General features: G+C 36.4%; 1 protein-coding gene across 3 annotated transcripts in view; it reads right to left on the reverse strand.

Annotated features, from left to right (window-relative positions):
- The window catches only part of LOC129363253 (voltage-dependent T-type calcium channel subunit alpha-1I-like), a 153430-nt gene that overhangs the window by 74404 nt on the left and 60460 nt on the right, over positions 1-18566 (reverse strand). For all 3 annotated transcript variants that reach the window (XM_055035235.1, XM_055035234.1, XM_055035236.1), the window contains exon 3: positions 2973-3084. In XM_055035235.1, coding sequence (XP_054891210.1) covers positions 2973-3084 — 112 coding nt within the window. The remainder of the gene's footprint in view (positions 1-2972; positions 3085-18566) is intronic.

Consider the following 18566-nt stretch of genomic DNA (forward strand, 5'->3'; position numbering starts at 1 on the left):
ATCCATTCAGTAGTGATAAACAGAAAAAGAAAAAGGAAAAGAAAAGTTTGCTTCTGCAAAACAACTTGAGCATTTATCCTTGGTGCAACTTTTGAAAAATTATTTTTCTCACGTTTGACTTGGAAGAATCAAACAGAGGAATACACAGTAAATAAGCTTCTTTCCATACAACTAAAAATGACGTGCAAACACAGCTAAAAACAGACAATGAGATGGATCATCTCATTATCAACCCCTAATTCGGACCTACATGCTGTTTAAATGATGCTTTGATTAATAATGCAGCCTCCACACTTCATATGTAATCTGACAGTGGATGCAACAGTCAGATTCCCATCCCTTGCCGCTTTGAGAGGAACGGGAATGAATTCATCATAGTTATTTGTCACCGGCGCCAACGTTCTCTTCAGTCACCCTATCAGGTTCCATCATCTGCATGATTTGTAAAGAGGTTGAGGGTGTCTTGCGATGGGCCCTTTCATGATTTGATGTATGAGCTGGTGTGGAAGCTGCTTTATATGCTGTCATTGTGCCACATATTTGCCAAGACGAAAGGACATAGTAAGTGGGTCATCAAGATTGTGATGGTGAACGATTTAAAAATTATGTTATGTGGAAGTTATGTGTGTCTTACTTGATGTGAAGAAGCACCCCGAGGATAAATAATCACTTAATACTCACAGGAATATAGGACAAGAAAAGAAATATCTGGCAAAGTTATTTTTTTGTCTCTGTTCTTATTTTAGGCAGCAGTTGAAAGATATAATCAGAAGATTAATGGCATTTGAAAAGTTAATGCATCTTAAAAGCCAGCAATTGTAATCAGAGTAACTACATTTACATATTAAAAAATTAAAAGATGTTGAGAAAAACTTAAGCTTTAAATTAAATTTTAATACTCTCCTCTATGTTGGTAATGTAAATTTGGTGGTTTTCTCTCTACAATATACAATTGTAAAATATACAAATGCATATTTTAAAGGTTCTTTTTAAAAAAATTACTTTTTATTTGTCAAAGATATTTTCAAGAATTCAAAAAGGCACAATGATCAGGTTTTGACCAGGTTGCTTGAGTTTTGCTGTATCTTCTGAGAGGTTTGTGGAGAATGCAGTTTATCATCCAAGTTGCATAATTTAGGGACAATTTTACAAAAGAGGTGGAAAATGTTTTATTTATTGTGATCTTAGGGGTGTGAAATTAAAAATATGTTATTTTCTTCTTAAACAGACTGATCAGAAAAATAATTATAAAGTGTGCAATCAAAAATATCTAATCCCTCTTTCAGAAATGACTTTATATTGACAGAAAGAATATAGAGTCATTGAGCCTTCAGTGAAAAACAATTACAAGAAGAAAAATTTTATCTTTCACCTATATTGCCACAAATTCCTTTAAAAAGTCACTCAAATGAAAACAGTGGGAAAGAGGAAGAATCTTCTATCATGATGGTTGGGGTCAATTCATTTGCTGCAAATGCCAAAGTGCCTTTACAATGTTAAGAGTTCATTTGACTTTCCTGCAGCATCAACACCGAGTGAATCATTTTCACACTAATTATGAAAATTGATCCATCAATCCATGTCCTATTTATGCTTATTGACTGAAGACTACAACTCCACCAGGCTTTCAGCTTTGTGAGGTCTTTGACTTTAACTGGTTCATATCTCAATCAAGACCTTGTGAATTCAATGTGAGTTCATGCTGGGCTAACCGAATTTGCATCGGGCCTCAGACACATTTTAGGGCCATGTTTACTATCTCGGCTCTGTCACAAAAATCCTTCCAGTTACCATTAGCAGGTACCGGAACAGGACCCCTACCTGGGTAGGCAGTATGCTTGTTACAGAGTAAAACATGAAGATAGTGTTCGGTGGAGGGAGTAATGGGAGCAAAAGGAGTAAACTAAATATACTAACAATATTGTTTCGATGCAGGTCACAGCAGAAAGGTTTTAGTTCCATAAAAAAAAACCATTTGAGGCAGAATTAGGTCGTCTGTGTCGCCATCGAAATTGAGCCTTCAGTGAAAAACAATTACAATCCCAGAGGTACACACTGATTCCGCAGCCAGCTGGCAAGAACACGTTGTCCGCCTAAGCCGAACATGGCTTACTGATACAATGGTAAAATATCAGCAATTTGAAATAAATAAATACATAAATAAAATAAAAAAAGAATGATAACGCAATTTTGAATATGCAGTCTATTCAATGTACACGTCCTATAGGAATTAATAGAAACATGTTGGTTACTGTAACTGCCAGGAAATAGTTTTACATAATTAGTCAAGTAAACAAGCAATAATGAAGCAAAAATAAAAGGAAAGCCACAATGAGAATGAGATTAGCTATTTTCCATTATGTGTGCGATTATAATTAAGAAGTTAGCCAGCTGCATTTTTTTCACTACTGCTGTTAATATTTGGGATCTACAGAGGATAGGAAGTGTCAGGTGTTGAAACATAAAACAGAGTTTGGGGAAATCTGTTGCTTTAGATTAGTTAACACTCAGCACAGATGCTACCAGACTTTATTATAAGGGTTTAGCGAAGGTGGAAACGTCCCCCAGACCCATAAAAAAGACCTAGGCTAACAGTTTAGTTTCTTACTTGAATAGTAAATTGTAGATCAGGAAAAGCCTGAAGTGAATTTTCTCAAATGCCACTTGTGCCATTTGAGAACCGCCACACTCTCTCAAAAGTGGTTCCTCCTCTCAACAGGTGACACAAAATCTGAATGCTCCTTTGCAAGACTTTATTAACACAAACAAAGCCCCAGTTCCCTCCTCAGAGGATGGAGAAAATATAAACATTCCAGGAGAGGGTAAAAAAAAAAATCTATCTGAAGTGTGTTTTTCCATCACAGCTTGAAGAATGTCAACAAGAAGCGGAGTGCGTTTTCTGTAATTGGATGTTTTGTTCTATGTCTCCCTCAGTGTGATTACACGTCGTCACTCACAAAAATCCACCTTACCTGGAGTATCTGACAGCGGTCCGAGGTGCAGTCAATGTTCTCGCAGGGTTGGTACATGCCAAGCGTCACACAGTTGAGCAGGATCACCATGATGCTAATCCTCTCGAACCACGTGCTGACATAGCTGGAGTTAAGGAACGTGGCAGGAGAGGAAAACGTGTTCAACATGCAACAAACATTTCAGTCAGTCCTGGAGGGGCAAAACACAAGGCTGAGTTAGAGTCGGGCAATCAAATCTTAAAACATTCCTCTTATATAATATAATATAATATAATATAATATAATATAATATAATATAATATAATATAATATAATATGATTTTCTTGTCACCTTACCTTTTGTTCAAAGAAGATTGTAAAAAAAAAAGAATCTGTGTTCCATTATCCTTAATGTATACAGTGTACGTTAAGGATGTACACTTAATTAATATGATGTATAACCAAAGGTCATAGGTCAAACTGAGATTCTCACTGCATGATAAACTTTAACCTTGACTAAATCACAACAGACATGCCACTCCTGGCTGACCATGTGGAGCTTTATAATAGAGCTGCCTTACAGTTCATTTTGTTAATTTGATAAATTGGGGAAAAGTGATTTTGTAAAGCCTTGTTTTATTCAGCTTACTGTCCGTATGAAGCATCAGGTAGGGGAGGGGCAGCACTCCCCTACCAACGTTCAACAGAGTCAAAAGCACCAGTCATTTTATCACTTCCTCTCATTTCTCATTAAATATCCTTTTTTTAAAGGATATTTAGTATATTTAGCTTAGTAAGCAACTTTTAAATTTATATATTTTTAAAGTACTTGATAATGGTTAGCAGCATTTGCCTAACATTTCTGCATTGTATTTTCCTTAACATGAAACCTGTAAAAATGTTTTGTATTCCTTATGACTTGTTTATGTGATTTGATTACAAAATATATAGATATTTTAAGAACTAATAATACATATTTGACTTCATAGGTATTTCATAAACCACACCAAATGATTAAAAGCATATTTAAATACTTAAAAGTAGCAGTGTCATACATCATTCCTTATTGCTTGTCTTCTTCCTTTTCTTTTTCTCAGCTATTTTAATTCTATTTGAATTTTTGTTTAACTGCATGCTTTATTCGATTTTGTTCTATTCTATTCTACTCTATTGACTATTCTGCTTAAAAATAAGTACAGATGAATAACCTGCAAGAGCAGCGGACGATTTCTAGAAGCCTCAACACAGAATAACTTAGTTAAGTTAATGAAATGAAATGTCTCAACGTGATACATGCATTTATTATGCATACATAAGGAGAGACAGATGTGTATGAATTATAATCACCATAATCCACTTTAACATTCTCCCAGGTTTCATCTCTTTTAATTTGGAGCTTCCAACTGTTAGTTCTTTTCAGCATCATCATAATTGCAGTGTCCACTAAACATTGAGGATATTTTTTTTTTTTTTTTTTTGTCTTGCAGTCTTTACATTGGTGTCCATCAACAATGTTTGATTTGGTTTTACAGAATATTTTACCTAAAATATTCAAGAAACATTTATTAAACCAATTATAAGTTGTGATAAAGATTTAGTTTGTAAAATCCAGTTTTATTATAATTTGCAACAGATTTTGTTTTGTTTGTTTTACAACAAATATATAGGAAAGAATGTAAATCAGCCATGGATCCTATTTCAATGTGAAGCATCTCTCAGAACCTATATGCCCAAGGATACGTTTATACTTAACATGTTTGAAAAACAATAAAAATAAAGATGCTACATTGCATTAGGTCATTAGTACCACAGACACAAACACATGCATAGTGAAAATATTTTAACCCTTTATCCTTGTACTTTGTTGTTAAAAGAATGTTCATTTTTAAGGCGATTTTTTTTTTCTGAAAAACACAAAGATGTGGTAACATGTCTGGATCTTGCTCCCTCTATCCTTTATCCTCTGCACCACTTCAGTTTTCTCTTTCCTTTTCTCTGGAGTAACAGAGAAATGAGGAAAAAAAATATCTGGAGAATATGTGTCATAAAATGTCTGTCTGCATTCTTGTTCATTTTTTTCTTATCTAATAACCAATACCTTCCTTTTAAATAAGTGTCCTTAATTCCCCTTAGGTTACTTTTCTTTCTGTTCGTCTCTCAAAATGAGTTCAATTTTCCCAGCTCACGGCATCTCAACCTTTTCCCTTTTCTACTTCCATTTTCTATTATTTCCAAGGAAATGATGGACAATTTTGCCCTCATGGCACAAAACAAACTGTTCAGAATACATTATACTTCAACAGGCAATGAAAAATCAGTCACTGAAAATGTATGTGCATTTTTAAATATATGTTTAGCACCAGTACGCCATTACCCAAGGCCCTGTCTTGAGGTTTTATGTTTATGAATCTTCAGCCAAGAGCAAGAACAAAAACACACCAATGATCAATGATATGTGATGTGCAATGCCTTCATAAGTACTCATTCCTCTTAAGCTTCAAAATTTAACACTTACATACACAGTAGGTGAGTTAGACCCTGAACTGTCTCAGCAATGGCTCTGAGTATTTTGAAGCAGGTCGGGTAAAAAACATCTTCTTCCTCTCCTTTTTCTTACACCTTTCACACCTAAATGTGATCCCCACTTCCACCTTATTAAACCTTACGGTATCTGCTCTGACATGTGAAGTGACTCAGCACTGGTTTGAGTTCACTTTCTTTGTCATAACGACCCCAGACCTTTCCCTCCCCAGGGAGTGAAGCAGTAGGCGTCTGACTCACACCCAGCTGATTCCACAGCACTGTAGCCAATGCGCAGTCATGTCCCCTCCCTCGTCGTGCTGGGCCGGCGCTCACCGACTTCGACATCAGTGATTTGCAAAGAAATAAAGGAAGAAAGCGGTGCCTTTGAGGTGCAGTTTTTAATTAGTTTGGTCTGTGTGAAGCTACTGAGTTCAAACTGTTTCCCACCCAGAAACTATCGATGTGAAACCGAAGATGTGTGGTTTTTTTTCTGTCTTTAGCATAACATCTTTTTTTTCCCCTCTCTCCATGCCATATAATCTTCTTAGGACACAGACGGGGCCTCCTCTCTGTCTTCATTCACTTCTCATCTTTTCTCTTCTCCTCCACGTCTCCACCTATTCCTATGCCTGTCTCTCTGCGTCAGTACACATTTTGTCAGACACTTGCCCTTCTCTTTAAACCTATTTTTTCTGTATGGAGCTTTCTGACCTTATCAAGCTCACCCTCTCACTTTTTGACAAAACATTTCAAAATCCCGGCTTTCAAAATCTAACTTTTTGTCTCTGTTTACATCTATGATGAACTCAAAAGTATTTGTTTTCATAACTTAAGAATGTATGGAAGCCTCATAGAGAAAAGTAATAATAATTTGAGTCAAAAACATTGGGCTTTTGCACAAAACCAATTTATTACCTGAATAAATTTCCTCTGTAAATGTATTGTGCTTCTTACTGGAGGTGGGTGTTGTGATGGACTCAGGTGTGATTATCCAGAGACACACAGAGACGATAACAAAGCCAGCCTTCTATCAACTGCAGATCATTTCTAGGTTCAAAGGTCTAATATCTCAACAGGATCCAAACATAAATAAGCAGCATTTAGTTTCAATGCTCCAGTGAACTTAGTAAAGTTCCAGAAATCTACAAAAATGCTAAAACACTCAGTACCCTTAAATCAAAGTCAAAATCCATTTGGTTAGAGGTGCATTTGACTAATAACTGGAACATCAGAAACCGAAGTATGTTTTTCAACCTGTCATCATTTTTCTTTATTTTGCAGTTGCAATGTAATGTTTTTGCTTGTTTGTTGTTTTATTTTTCTTTAATCATGTAAAACACTTTGAATTGCCTTGTGCTGCACAAATAAATCGCTTTGCCTCGCCTAACTCAAGCATCAAAACACTTCACCGGATTCAGAGCTAATAAATTAGATGACCTGTAAAATATTTCACCAGCTGAAATAATATTGCTTCGAAAAGTCTTTGGAAACCCAACATATGGGTTTATGTTTAATACTTTTTCTCAAATATTTTGTGTACATGAAGAATTTAAACAACTATTTATTATATAAAACAGGAAAGAAATGGTCTAACTAAAACCTTTCATTTGTACATTTTTTATACACAACACTGACATCTCTTAAAATTATTCTTAATTAAAGAATAGTTTATTAAGAACTAATCTTTTATGAAGAAGAAGAAGAAGAAGAAGGTTATTTCCCTTCCCCAGGTGGACAAATGTGTTGTGTTGATAAACGTTTCTACACTGAGTCATATCACTAATATGAGACATAAAAGATAGAGATTTATTAACAAGAACACCCTGACTCTTAACCTGGGGGTAGGGAACTTTGGAGACGTCGATGGAAAGGGAGAAACTATGAGAAATTGTTTGTAGAGGATATTTTTTAAATTTAATAGAAGTGGAGCAACTGTTCCTGAAAACTATTGCACAAGAAAGACAGACTGGAAATGTAGGAGTAGTTATTGTAGATATTTGGATCTGATGCAGTCTTTTCAGGATATGAGTAATGATGTCAGTCTTATTTTGGTTAAAGGGTTCAGTAGATTTTCTATGATCTCATTTTATTTCTCACATAGCAAAATAGCAGGTTATTCTTCTGAAAGCCACATTCTTCTTACGCTGAAAGCATTTCCAGTATTCAACATAAGCCAATTTAAAATCTTGGCATATTTGAGAAACATTCTCATTGAAAACATAAAAATGTTTGCACATTTTTATGTTTAATTTCAGTGAGGTTTACTTAATAAGGCATGTGAGCCTGAGACAACCAGGCCTAATCTAACCTGCTAAAGTGCAAAAAGTTTATTTACAGTTTACCAAAAATAAAAAGAGACGAGTGCTAAAAGCATTTCGTCTGCAGTGGCAGAAGGAAAGTAGTTTGCATAAATGTTAAAATATTAAGTGAAATTGTAATACATTTTTAAAACATATAGTCAGCATCTGCTCCTACGGGGCTACATTCAGGGCATCATAATGAGAGCATTTGGATGCATTAAACAGAATCGAGAACGCTTTTGCTTAATGCCACATCGGCACCACTTAAAGTTGGGCTTTTAGACGGCGTTCTGTGCTCTAATATCTCTCTGCAGCCTTGTACAGTATACAAGTCCATGCACTTGTACATGCATTCCTGTGAATCCCCTTGAGATCAGTCCCATTGAAACTGAATTAAAATGACATCTAGCTTCTCACTGTGGCGCTGAAGCCTGTCCCTGCCTCTTCTCCTAATGAGAACTCAGCATGATGGGTCACACGCTGTTACACATATTCACACATGCTCGCATGCCGTCCCAGCACACTCCAGGACTTGTGTCTGTCTCTTGCTGGAAAAAAAAAAAAAAAAAAAAAAAAACACACCCAACAACAGACAGGTGGTCATACATGAACTCATCCACCGACGTTTTTCATGGACAGCTGCGGTTCCATCAAACGGGTAAATTTCTTCAAATATTTTTTGTCACCTTATAAAGAGCTGCTGTGCCAATGTATACAGCAACTTCAGCAAACTGTCTGTGGCACAAGAGAGTCCCAGCTGCTGGAGGAAGAATCGGTCGCTGCAGTTTGGCATCGCACTGCTGACCAATGTTCAGGCTGATGCAGACGGTCGCTGGCCCTCTATTGACATCAAATTCTTCATAGCTAGTGTTTTGCCCTTGCCTCTCTCCTTGTCACTCTCTTATCTGCATTCCCCCTAAGTAATGCACAAGAAAGGCAAGTTGCCAAGGAGCTCCCCACCTGCCTAATTCAGCTCACGTCGCTCGTTTTATCCCCCTTAATTTTCTAGTGTCTTCTTGGAAAGTTGATCAGTGTGTCTACCTGTGTGGCACAGCAGCTGCTTTCCTGGATCTTAGCTTGACACTAATGTTGCTCTGTCCATCCTTCTTTAGAGCCTGCCAGTGTTTTTTTTTTAAATCTCTTCTGTTTCATGTTAAGTCCTCGCTCTTCATCTTCTCTGTTTGTGTCACGATTTAACCTTTCCATCAACTGCAATCCCTCATATACTAATAACAAGAAAGTTGCAAACCAAAAGAAAATTGCATGTTCAGTGTTACTGTATCTATGCATCCAGCTGTGCAAGTGCTTACAGTTAACCTTTAATAATGACAGGAGGCTATGCTCATACTGTTCCGAACAAAGCCTTTCCCTCTGCATTACAGTGGGGTAAAAGCTCCCCTGCTAAACTAGCTCCATCCTAAAAGCTTGAAGCAAAGGTCCTGTAAGTGCTGCTATGCTTGTCTCAGCAAATGCAATGTTCACATTTCCATTCTTTTTCTAAAAGTTTCCCTAAGAGGACAAACCCACATTACCCCACTTGCTATCAAAACTCCATTAGACATTTGATGGATTCAAGTTTTGCATACTTAAACAAACCTTAAATGTATTTCTACTTAATAACATGTTTGCAGTCTATAGGAACAAACCTTATTTAAACTAAAAGTGCTGGAGTAAACACATTTGATTCCAAATCACCCTTATTTCTTGTAGCAAACCCCCCCAAAAAAACGTTACAGCTCAATTAGGATTTGGGTCTCGCTACAACAGCTGAGGTTAACGTTATTCAAAACAAAATGTGATCCAAGTCTGAGGATCTATATTAAAAAAAAGGTAAAGACAAAATTAGCTTTACTGAACAATATGTATTTATAAAAAAGATTGCTGAAAGTCTGAAAAGGAACTTTATAAATGTAGCTCCCAATTACAAGCTACCCTACCTAGAATGTAGTAATTGTAGTATCTCAATTACTGCATCAAAATAATTTATTTTTAAAAAATTTTTTATAGTAAATGTTGACTGAAAGTTTGGAACTTTAAATATTTTCAGAAGTCACAACCCTGCAGTTTTTACCCAACAAGGCATCCTCAACCCAGCTCACTTCCACCAAACTATTCATAAAATAGTTTGCGTTTTCTTCAAAAACAAAAACTAACACCACAGTAATATGCTTATTATTATAGTAAAATCATTAGGGTTCAAATTTAAATCAAAAACCTTTACGCAGAACATTGCGCCACAGACACGCTCCCATTCAATGATAATTCTGACTGGGAGAGTCTGGTCTTACACAGCAGGCTCAGATTTTGATTTTTGTCTATGCGCATAGGACATGTGGTGAAAGTTGTAGGTGTGAAATATTTGCTAATCTTCTGCTAATCTGCAGCTTGTTAAACCAGTGGCACATATGGTAATGTGAAATATGTATTTAACAAGTTCTATTGGAGTTTGTTGTTAGCAAAAAAAAAAGAAAAAAAAGAAAAAGCTAAACTCCATTATTTTCTGACTTGAAACTATTACTTGATTGACAGGATGAACTAATCGATACTAACAAATACAAAAATTTAAAAAAACAAAACAATGAACAAATGCAATAAACTTTTTACTCTCACTTCATGGTAGGTAAATGTCCATCTCTTCAAGGTGCAGAGATGCTTGCAAAACAGTAACAAAAACACAGTATGAAGTGCTAATGCCCAAACTAAGGTAAATGGTAAATTAAATGGCTAACAAGGACAGACTCAAACTCCCAGACTAACCTTGCACTTGGAGATTTTAACCGTTTTAGACATGTTTTATGAATTAGAGAGTCATAAAACATTGGAAAATGTTATCTGCTCTAAAAAGTTCTTATAGCAAACACACACAATCCACTCAATGTAGTAATTCATGTCTGTTGCTAAACATCATTAAACATTTAGAGCACTGGAAGAAAACTGATTCACTGTGAACCTATAGGCAGACATGGAGACTGTTTAAGAGCGGGGTTTGATGCGTTTTGTTTTTTCTTATATATACAAGTGTTTCAGTTCATTTGTATCGGTGTGTAAACAATTCTCTCTGACCCATTCCATAATTTTTAAGATCTCTGGTCTGCTTTGCTTTTTCCAAACTGCTTTAATGAATCTTTCATGCCTTCAGCTGTTTGCACTGTGGTTGTTCTTCTACCTCTGTGAGGATTCAATATTTAGCCTCTCCCTTCAAGGAAGACTGCCCGCAATAATGAGCAGCTTTATTCTGCAAGCAAATTGTGAACTTACAAAAAGTAATTTGGTGTAAAATTCTCATAGACATATAATGCAAAAACGTCCCGTGTTTTTCATATTTTAATTATCAAAAACTCATAGAGCCTGTACGTAAGTATTGACTTGGATTTTAGCAAATTTTAAAATCAATGTATCCTCAGGCTTCACAATTATGTGCTACTTAGTGTTGCTCTTTTACGTAAAATTCCATTAACACGCCCTACACTTTGTGGTTGTACAGTTGAAGATGAATGAATACTTTTACAAGGAACTGCATAAAATATAAACTTAAAAGATAATTCTTGTATAATTATTCTAAATCTTCAATGTTGTATCACTGTTCAAGTTCCATCTTAGTACCTTTTTCATGTTATGATGACAATAGGAAAGCTTAGTTTTCCTGGAATAAAAAAAAAATCTGATATTATGATAGTTTGAAAATGAAATTATGCTATTTCCAAAGGGATTAGTTCCTTTTCCATGGTGCTGGTAGTTGTGCTTAAATGTCTAGTTTTGTGCAGCATGTGCATTTGCAGACATATGAGGATTACATTTTCCATCCAGTTTATGAACGCTTGTGGTCTCTGTGCGCGTGTGTGTTGTCTCTCCCCTCATATCAGCTGTGCACAGCAGGTGCCATGCTCCAGTACATTGCTGGTCCTAGTGAAGCAGAATGCATTGCCGATACCATGGGAAATATAAACTGATGCATTCTGTGCCTGCCTGCCTGCGTGTGCAAGTGAGGAAGAGGAAGCCAGATAGAGGAAGAACATGACTCAGGAAGATAGAGCGGAGGTGAGAGAAAGACAGGCAGAGGGATACCGACATAAACCCAGTGCGTTCAAGGAAACAATGTGATTGTGATAGAAATGAGTTCAGAATTTTGAAAGAGGCAGAAACGATAAAGACTAAAGCATTTCCAGGGTGTTGTAAACCAGACAGCGTTGCTTGCAGTACACTCACGGCTTGATTTGAATTTGATACTGAGTCAGACAGCTGGAAACATAAGGAAAGGAGAGCGAGGGGATGATAAAGAAATGTGATGACAGGACTGTGCTGCCAACATCTCCAGGGACCTCTGAGACTGTGATCTGACAAGCGACCATCCTCAGCAACCCTCAGCTTTCCTCCTGCCACCTGTCCTTCTGTCTGTTAGTCATTCTCAAGAAAAAAAAAAAAAAAAAAAAAAAAAATATATATATATATATATATATATATATATATATATATATGTCCTTGTGGAAAGTTATGTTGTGAATAATAAATTATGGGTTTTGAAGAAATGCTTGTGACAATCCTGCGGCGTGGGTCTCAGAACTCGAGCATTTTGAACCTCTTTAGTTTTTCATAACAACTCGACCGATCTCATGCGGTGGTGCCATCTGCTCTGCGATCTCTCCACCACTTCCCTACCTCCTTACAGCTGCTGTGACATGAAGTGATTGTCAGAGGAGCAGCTCTGGACATTGTCTGCTTATGCTGTGTAACATGACTCTGAGAGAAGCTCAGAAAAAAAAACAAAAAAACAGCAGCAGTATTCTTGGCATTGATGAAACTAATATTGTGAAAAACTTGCCGATATCTCTGATAATTGGATCTGATCTCAACGTTTTAATGTCCCCTTGAACAACTTTCTTTTCTTATTTCCTCTTTATCATCTGACTCATTTATCCTCTACCTCTAGAAGAACAAAAAAAAAGTTCTTAGCGAAACATATAAAAGGATGTTTGAGACACAAAATGTGCTCAAAGTCCACTTTTTTGTGCTTTCCTTTAAGCTACGACTGGCACATCATCTAGAGATGTGCAGATCAAGTTTCTCTTTCTCAGCTGCCAATTCCGATTTGGTCTGATTACAATTTTTTTTCTAAAGGACGAGAGTACATAAAAGGCAAATTTAATTATTATTTTGACCTAATTTTGACAGAAAATGTATACATTTTAAGACTATGTTAATTTTTGCATCAGAGTCCCTGAACTTTTTCTGATTTTAAGAACTGTAAAAAAGAAAACTGTAAAGTTGAAGCTTGCCAAATCATCTATGAACCAAAATTAGAGTTCTTACTTTCGATACGTTTATTGCATAGAGGAAAAAATTATCAGAATTTCAATCAGTATTAGGTCTGTTAATCGCCAATTACTGCAGATCAAATCTTTAGTTAACTGACTTATTCTGTAATTCATCTCACATTCCCATAATTTATCAAAATTTTCTTATTATGAACACAAAATAGTGGACACCAATATTTTAGCAATTTGCAGATGAATTGCTAAAATACACCAATTCCAGTGATTTGCATATTTTGCCTGGGTTCTATAACTGCTATGTTCATCCTCTCTAGAAAACCTTAGAACTGCCAATGTCAACAATTTTCGGCTATTTTAGCTTCCCAAGCCGTATTTTCATTCTACTATGTTAGACTTGCCACACAACAACATCCTCCAAAATGCAAATAAGCAAATACTGAATTGCTACCAGGTCAAAGGTAAATGGAAAACACAAATAAACATAATAAATTAATGTACAGAACATGTGTTTTATATCACACTAATATAGAAATTTTAAAGAAAATGGTCTGTAGTAGGATTTTCTTTAGCAGAATAGGGCACTAGAAGCTCAAGAGCCTTTAACCTCTTTTCATCCCAAGATATTAAGCAAGCCTATTGATCTGACAGGAGGATTGCTTTTCCAAAGAACCAGACTTTGTGATATTACATGAAGACAGTACTCTTTTCTCAAGAACAAAGGGAATATTCTTGCATAAATGAGAAGATATGGTGGATAATTATAAGACTTAGGCTGAATCCTATTTCACCTCATGCAACCCCAATCTTATCCCTAATCTGTGGATATCCTAGTACGGCTTTTTGCAGCTTAGAGGAAGTAAAATGGGATCGGCTTTCTAGACTTTAAAATCTGAGATTTTTTTCAGAAACTAAGGGATTGGAGGCACACTTACAAACACTTAAATGAAAACATTTTCTTGTATTGAGCCAGACTTGAGGAGCTCCACAGTTCTCTTCCTATTTGAGGTTGTTTCATTATATTTTTCAAGGAAATGCATATATTGTCTGTCTGCTGAAATTGTCTTTAGAATAGTGTTATCAGCCAGATTTAGAAAACAAAGATAACCAGTGATAAAAGCAACACTGTGCTCACAAATAATGTGTTTTGTATCTTTTTAAATACCAATTCAAAAAGAAATTAGTGATGCTGCAGATGGTGTAACGTAATAATTGGAAGCCATATGTTTTTGGTGAATGGTGGTTGGTTTGTGTCACGGTCTTTCAGAATACGATCGATTCCACGATACCATCCACTGCCTCAGTAAGTGTTTGTAACAGTGTGGCTGATCTGTGCAGAGAACACAGTCCTGACTCTGAACAGACAGAGGACTGACAGAGATCAGAGAGAGGAGATGGGGATGAAGTGGATCAAGTTGAGAGGAGAGCTGTAAGCCTTAGTCTCTCTCATCTCTTCATCCATATTTCAACATGGGTCTAATGGGCTGACATGATCTTTGTTACAAACACAGAGGGGGGAAAAAGGATTGAGGGCTCAAAGGAAGGAAATGAGACCAGATGGGCTCCAGCAGCAATTAAAGAGGCCAAGTTTTTAGTTTCCTTAAGGTTTTATACGTTAAGAATGTAAAACAGCTTTATGGATTGGAGTTGACAATGTTCAAATAGGAACAGTCCTGTTTGTTTTGGTGACGCAAGCTAATTTGCCTGCTCCTTAAACCTCGCAGGTATGACTTGAGCCGTGAGATTTTCTCTTCTCTTTCCGTCCTTTTGCTACTGGCGATCGATTTCTCCGTGATTTGATTTGGCTCCCTGAGCACGTGGCTCTAATTGTGACCGTTTCCCTGAGCTTCACAGGTGTTTCATGAAACCAAGGCAAACAAGTTGAGAAAGGCACAGCAGATGAACGAGGTGACACGGAGTAGAGGAGAGTTTAAGCAGGAGAAACACTGAAAGGCAAAAGGGTTATTATTTCAGTGATTCACTTTTTTATGAGGCTCATCGTACAGCAAAGAGGTGAAAGGATGCAACCTGCTGTTATGCTCCACTGGTAATTTTACTATTTGTCAACAGAGTTGTCTCCTCAGACCATGTTTTTGTGTTTGAATTTCACTTGTCATGCATAATATCCATAAATATAAATTAATTGTAACTCAACTATTGCTTAAGTCTGCATACACTACTAATGGACACAGATACTAATTTGAGGCTTTCAGCCATTTTTACACTGTTCTATCAGAGACGATTAATAATGCATCAGAGCAATGCAATTACATATAATTTACAACAAACAATTATGACAAACCCATTAATAGTTGGATAATTGTATCTTAGTGAATTGCAGAGAAATCACAACCTTTATATAACAGTGAGAAATGTCCTCCATAAAAGCTCCCTATGAGCAGAATTAAGTGCCTAAAATGTAACTATGACTATGTTACGTGCATGAATGAAATACTTACCTATGTACTGAAAAGTAGACAGATTGTGTATTTGTAGTCACATATTTATATGTATCCAAGACTGCACTATAACATTGGTAACACAGCTAATACTTCCCTTACTTCCAGTGCATTTGAACTCGTAAAGTGAATTGTTGTGACAGCTCATTTCCTGTCCTTGTCCCACTAGTCCCAAACACTGAAGTGGGGAGTTCCACCTTCCTTATTAAAATTTAGCAGCTCAAATATGCAGAGTCACTGACAGCTGACATGACTGACAGATTAAACCCCTTCTTTATTCGTTGTACATTTTTGAATGAAATCCTTAAATCCAGGGAGGAAAATATACCATTAAAGCAGCTTTACTTTGGGGTTGTGGAATTAGATATCCTTTTTTGAGACATGTCACAAGTTAACATTGAAGGTTTTTTAAGCTCTGTTTTGATCTGTTTTTAATACCTCTATTGCTGATCTTTTTTCTACATTATTGCCCTTGCCTTTTTATGGTATCCATGGAGCTGCCCTATTGCTATCACTCAGATTACATCAAATATAAGTGAAATATTTATTCGTGAAGCTAAAATCCAGTACACAAATATAATTTGTTACTGAAGAGCTCGATATCACAAAACACATGCTATACTTTATGCATTCAATCACTCCTTTCTGCCTCTTAAGTTCTTTTTTTTTTTTTCCTTTGTGAACCTACAATCTTCTCTGCATCGATCTATTTAAAGAATTTTCTAACTTCAGAGACAGGAAACAAACTTCTTTTTCTTTTATCATTTAATTGGTTTTCAAGACCTCTGGCTGACCTCCATCTTCTCTGTCTCAGCATCTGATTCACAATGGGATTTGTGCAAAAAGGACCCCTACGCACCCGTGCCCATCAAGTTCATCAGGTTGCTTGGGTTTTAAGCTTGTTTCTTATGTTAGGTTGCTCTAAATAATACTCTTTTACCACAACAATCATGAAAATAACATGTAGAAAGAAGAAACTGTTTACTCAAATGCTTCTAATAGGTCCAGATAACATCGAAGCAAAATTCAAGAACAACCTCCTGCTGCATTAGGGGGGAATTATGGTTACATTGGGATTTTGGATAATTAGATTTGTTGATATTTCAACAAATTGTAAGGGATGTTTTAACTGACACTGTTAAAAAAAAATTCCACCACCATTGCCTTTTATTTACCTCCAACAATTTCCTTTATAACCATTTTATCTATCCCTGCTAAAGGAAAACTTCCCCACAGCATGGCAAAGTCACCATCATCAGTACAGTGCCTTTAGGGTAATGTGGATGTTCATATTTCACCCATTTAACATTTTTTTTTTTTGGCCAAAATAAAAAAAAACGTTTCAATCATGCTCCCTCACTAACGTCAGGATCATACAACAATGAGTTTTAATCTACCGCATTAAATGAAATCCTGGTAAAACACACCAATATTTGCAGCCATAACATGACAAAATCTGGAAACATTTAAGTGCTGTGAATGTAGTTACAAAGTACTGTAAATGTGATGGTCTCTAAAATCACAGATCACAGTATTTGATTGCAATCTGATTTAAAAAACATATCTGTCTAAAAGGCTTTTTTTATGTGAATAAAAAACCTAGCAGCAGACCAAGCCTTTAACGTGGCCAGCTTTGCAACATCTTGCCATTCTTCATAAAGTAAGCAAGTTAACTTTGTTTAGTCCTTGTTTTCAAGTACTTTAAGTTTCCAAGTGCTTTCAAGTCGACCAAGTGTTTTCCCCCTCTCTTTCTGCTCAAACCTTTTATTTCTGTCCTTATAAGGCTATTGAAATTTTAATGAACATTTTCTTCACTACTGAAATGAAGCGGAAAAAGAAACATTCAATTATGCATAGTGCTTGCTTCAGGTAAAAATTCAGTAAAAATAGGACACAGAAAATTGGGGAAACAATCATAACCAGAGATTTACTGTTTGATTGAGCACATGTTTTGTCTGAAAGAAGTTTCTCTGTCTTCAGTTCTTGCGAGGGCTTCAACTGGCGGCAAGTTCCTTGTAGGCATGTAAGCACAGCAGGAGAGCCAATGTTCCCTGTCTTTATTAATTACCACCTGACACACACACACATTTACCAAAGGCACACACACACGCAGCTCTACAAATACACGCATTCCCATGAAAGGGCACTTTAAAACGTGTGCAGTTAATCTGTGAATCAAACATACGACTGTGTCTAAAACATGTCAAATACAGTTTTACAGTGACACTTATTCCAAACACACATCAACACACACAAATTAACAAGAGCAAAAGGAAAGCAGCTCTTTGTCCTCATGTCCCCTCTGAACTTCTCTTTACTCATGCTTGATTTAGCGCACAAAGGGCATTGAAAAGCACATGAAGCAGAATGAAGAGTCAGGCCAACTTGCAGGCTGACATGACTTGTAAAAGCATACTGCACCACACAGCATGACATTCAATGACTCACATTACTAGGCTTTCAGTTCTATTTCTTTTTTCTTTCTTTACAGTGGCAGGTAAAACATCTGAACCAAGAAAAAAAGGACAAACTAAGCTGTTACTCAAACCTGCATTATTAATTTACCTCACTTAGCAGTGGCATTTGTTACAGTCGGTGACTCCCACCTCTCATAACTACCATTTGTTTTAATTTGAAGCTTCTCCCCAGTGCTGACCCTTATGCTCATTTTTATTACAGTCATTATAGGAGTCAAACAGCCCTTACCTCATTTTAATGGCTTTCATAATCTGCCTTCTTTTTGAAGGGCACTGAGTGGGCATCTTTGCCAAGTCTCAATGCCAGGAAGCTAAAGCAGAATATTCTAAATGTGTGCTGAAGGACTGATCTTTCTATGATGGGATAAAATAACAATGCATTCCTTTTTTCACCTTCAGCTGAACAGCAAGACCTTGAAGGAAGTAGCTGCTAAAATGCAAGATGCTCTTGTCTCTAATCTTACGTCGAACTGAATAAAAAAGAGATATAAATCTTAACAGCCTGAGAAAAGCAGATCAAAAATTATCAAAAGTGTTTCACCCCCAGGCAAGTATGGTACCTCGCTGGACTACATACCTATTAAACAAT

Source organism: Poeciliopsis prolifica, unplaced genomic scaffold (genome assembly GCF_027474105.1).
Source record: "Poeciliopsis prolifica strain line A6 unplaced genomic scaffold, Auburn_PproV2 SCAFFOLD010, whole genome shotgun sequence".
In the NCBI taxonomy this organism is placed as follows: Eukaryota; Metazoa; Chordata; class Actinopteri; order Cyprinodontiformes; family Poeciliidae; genus Poeciliopsis; species Poeciliopsis prolifica.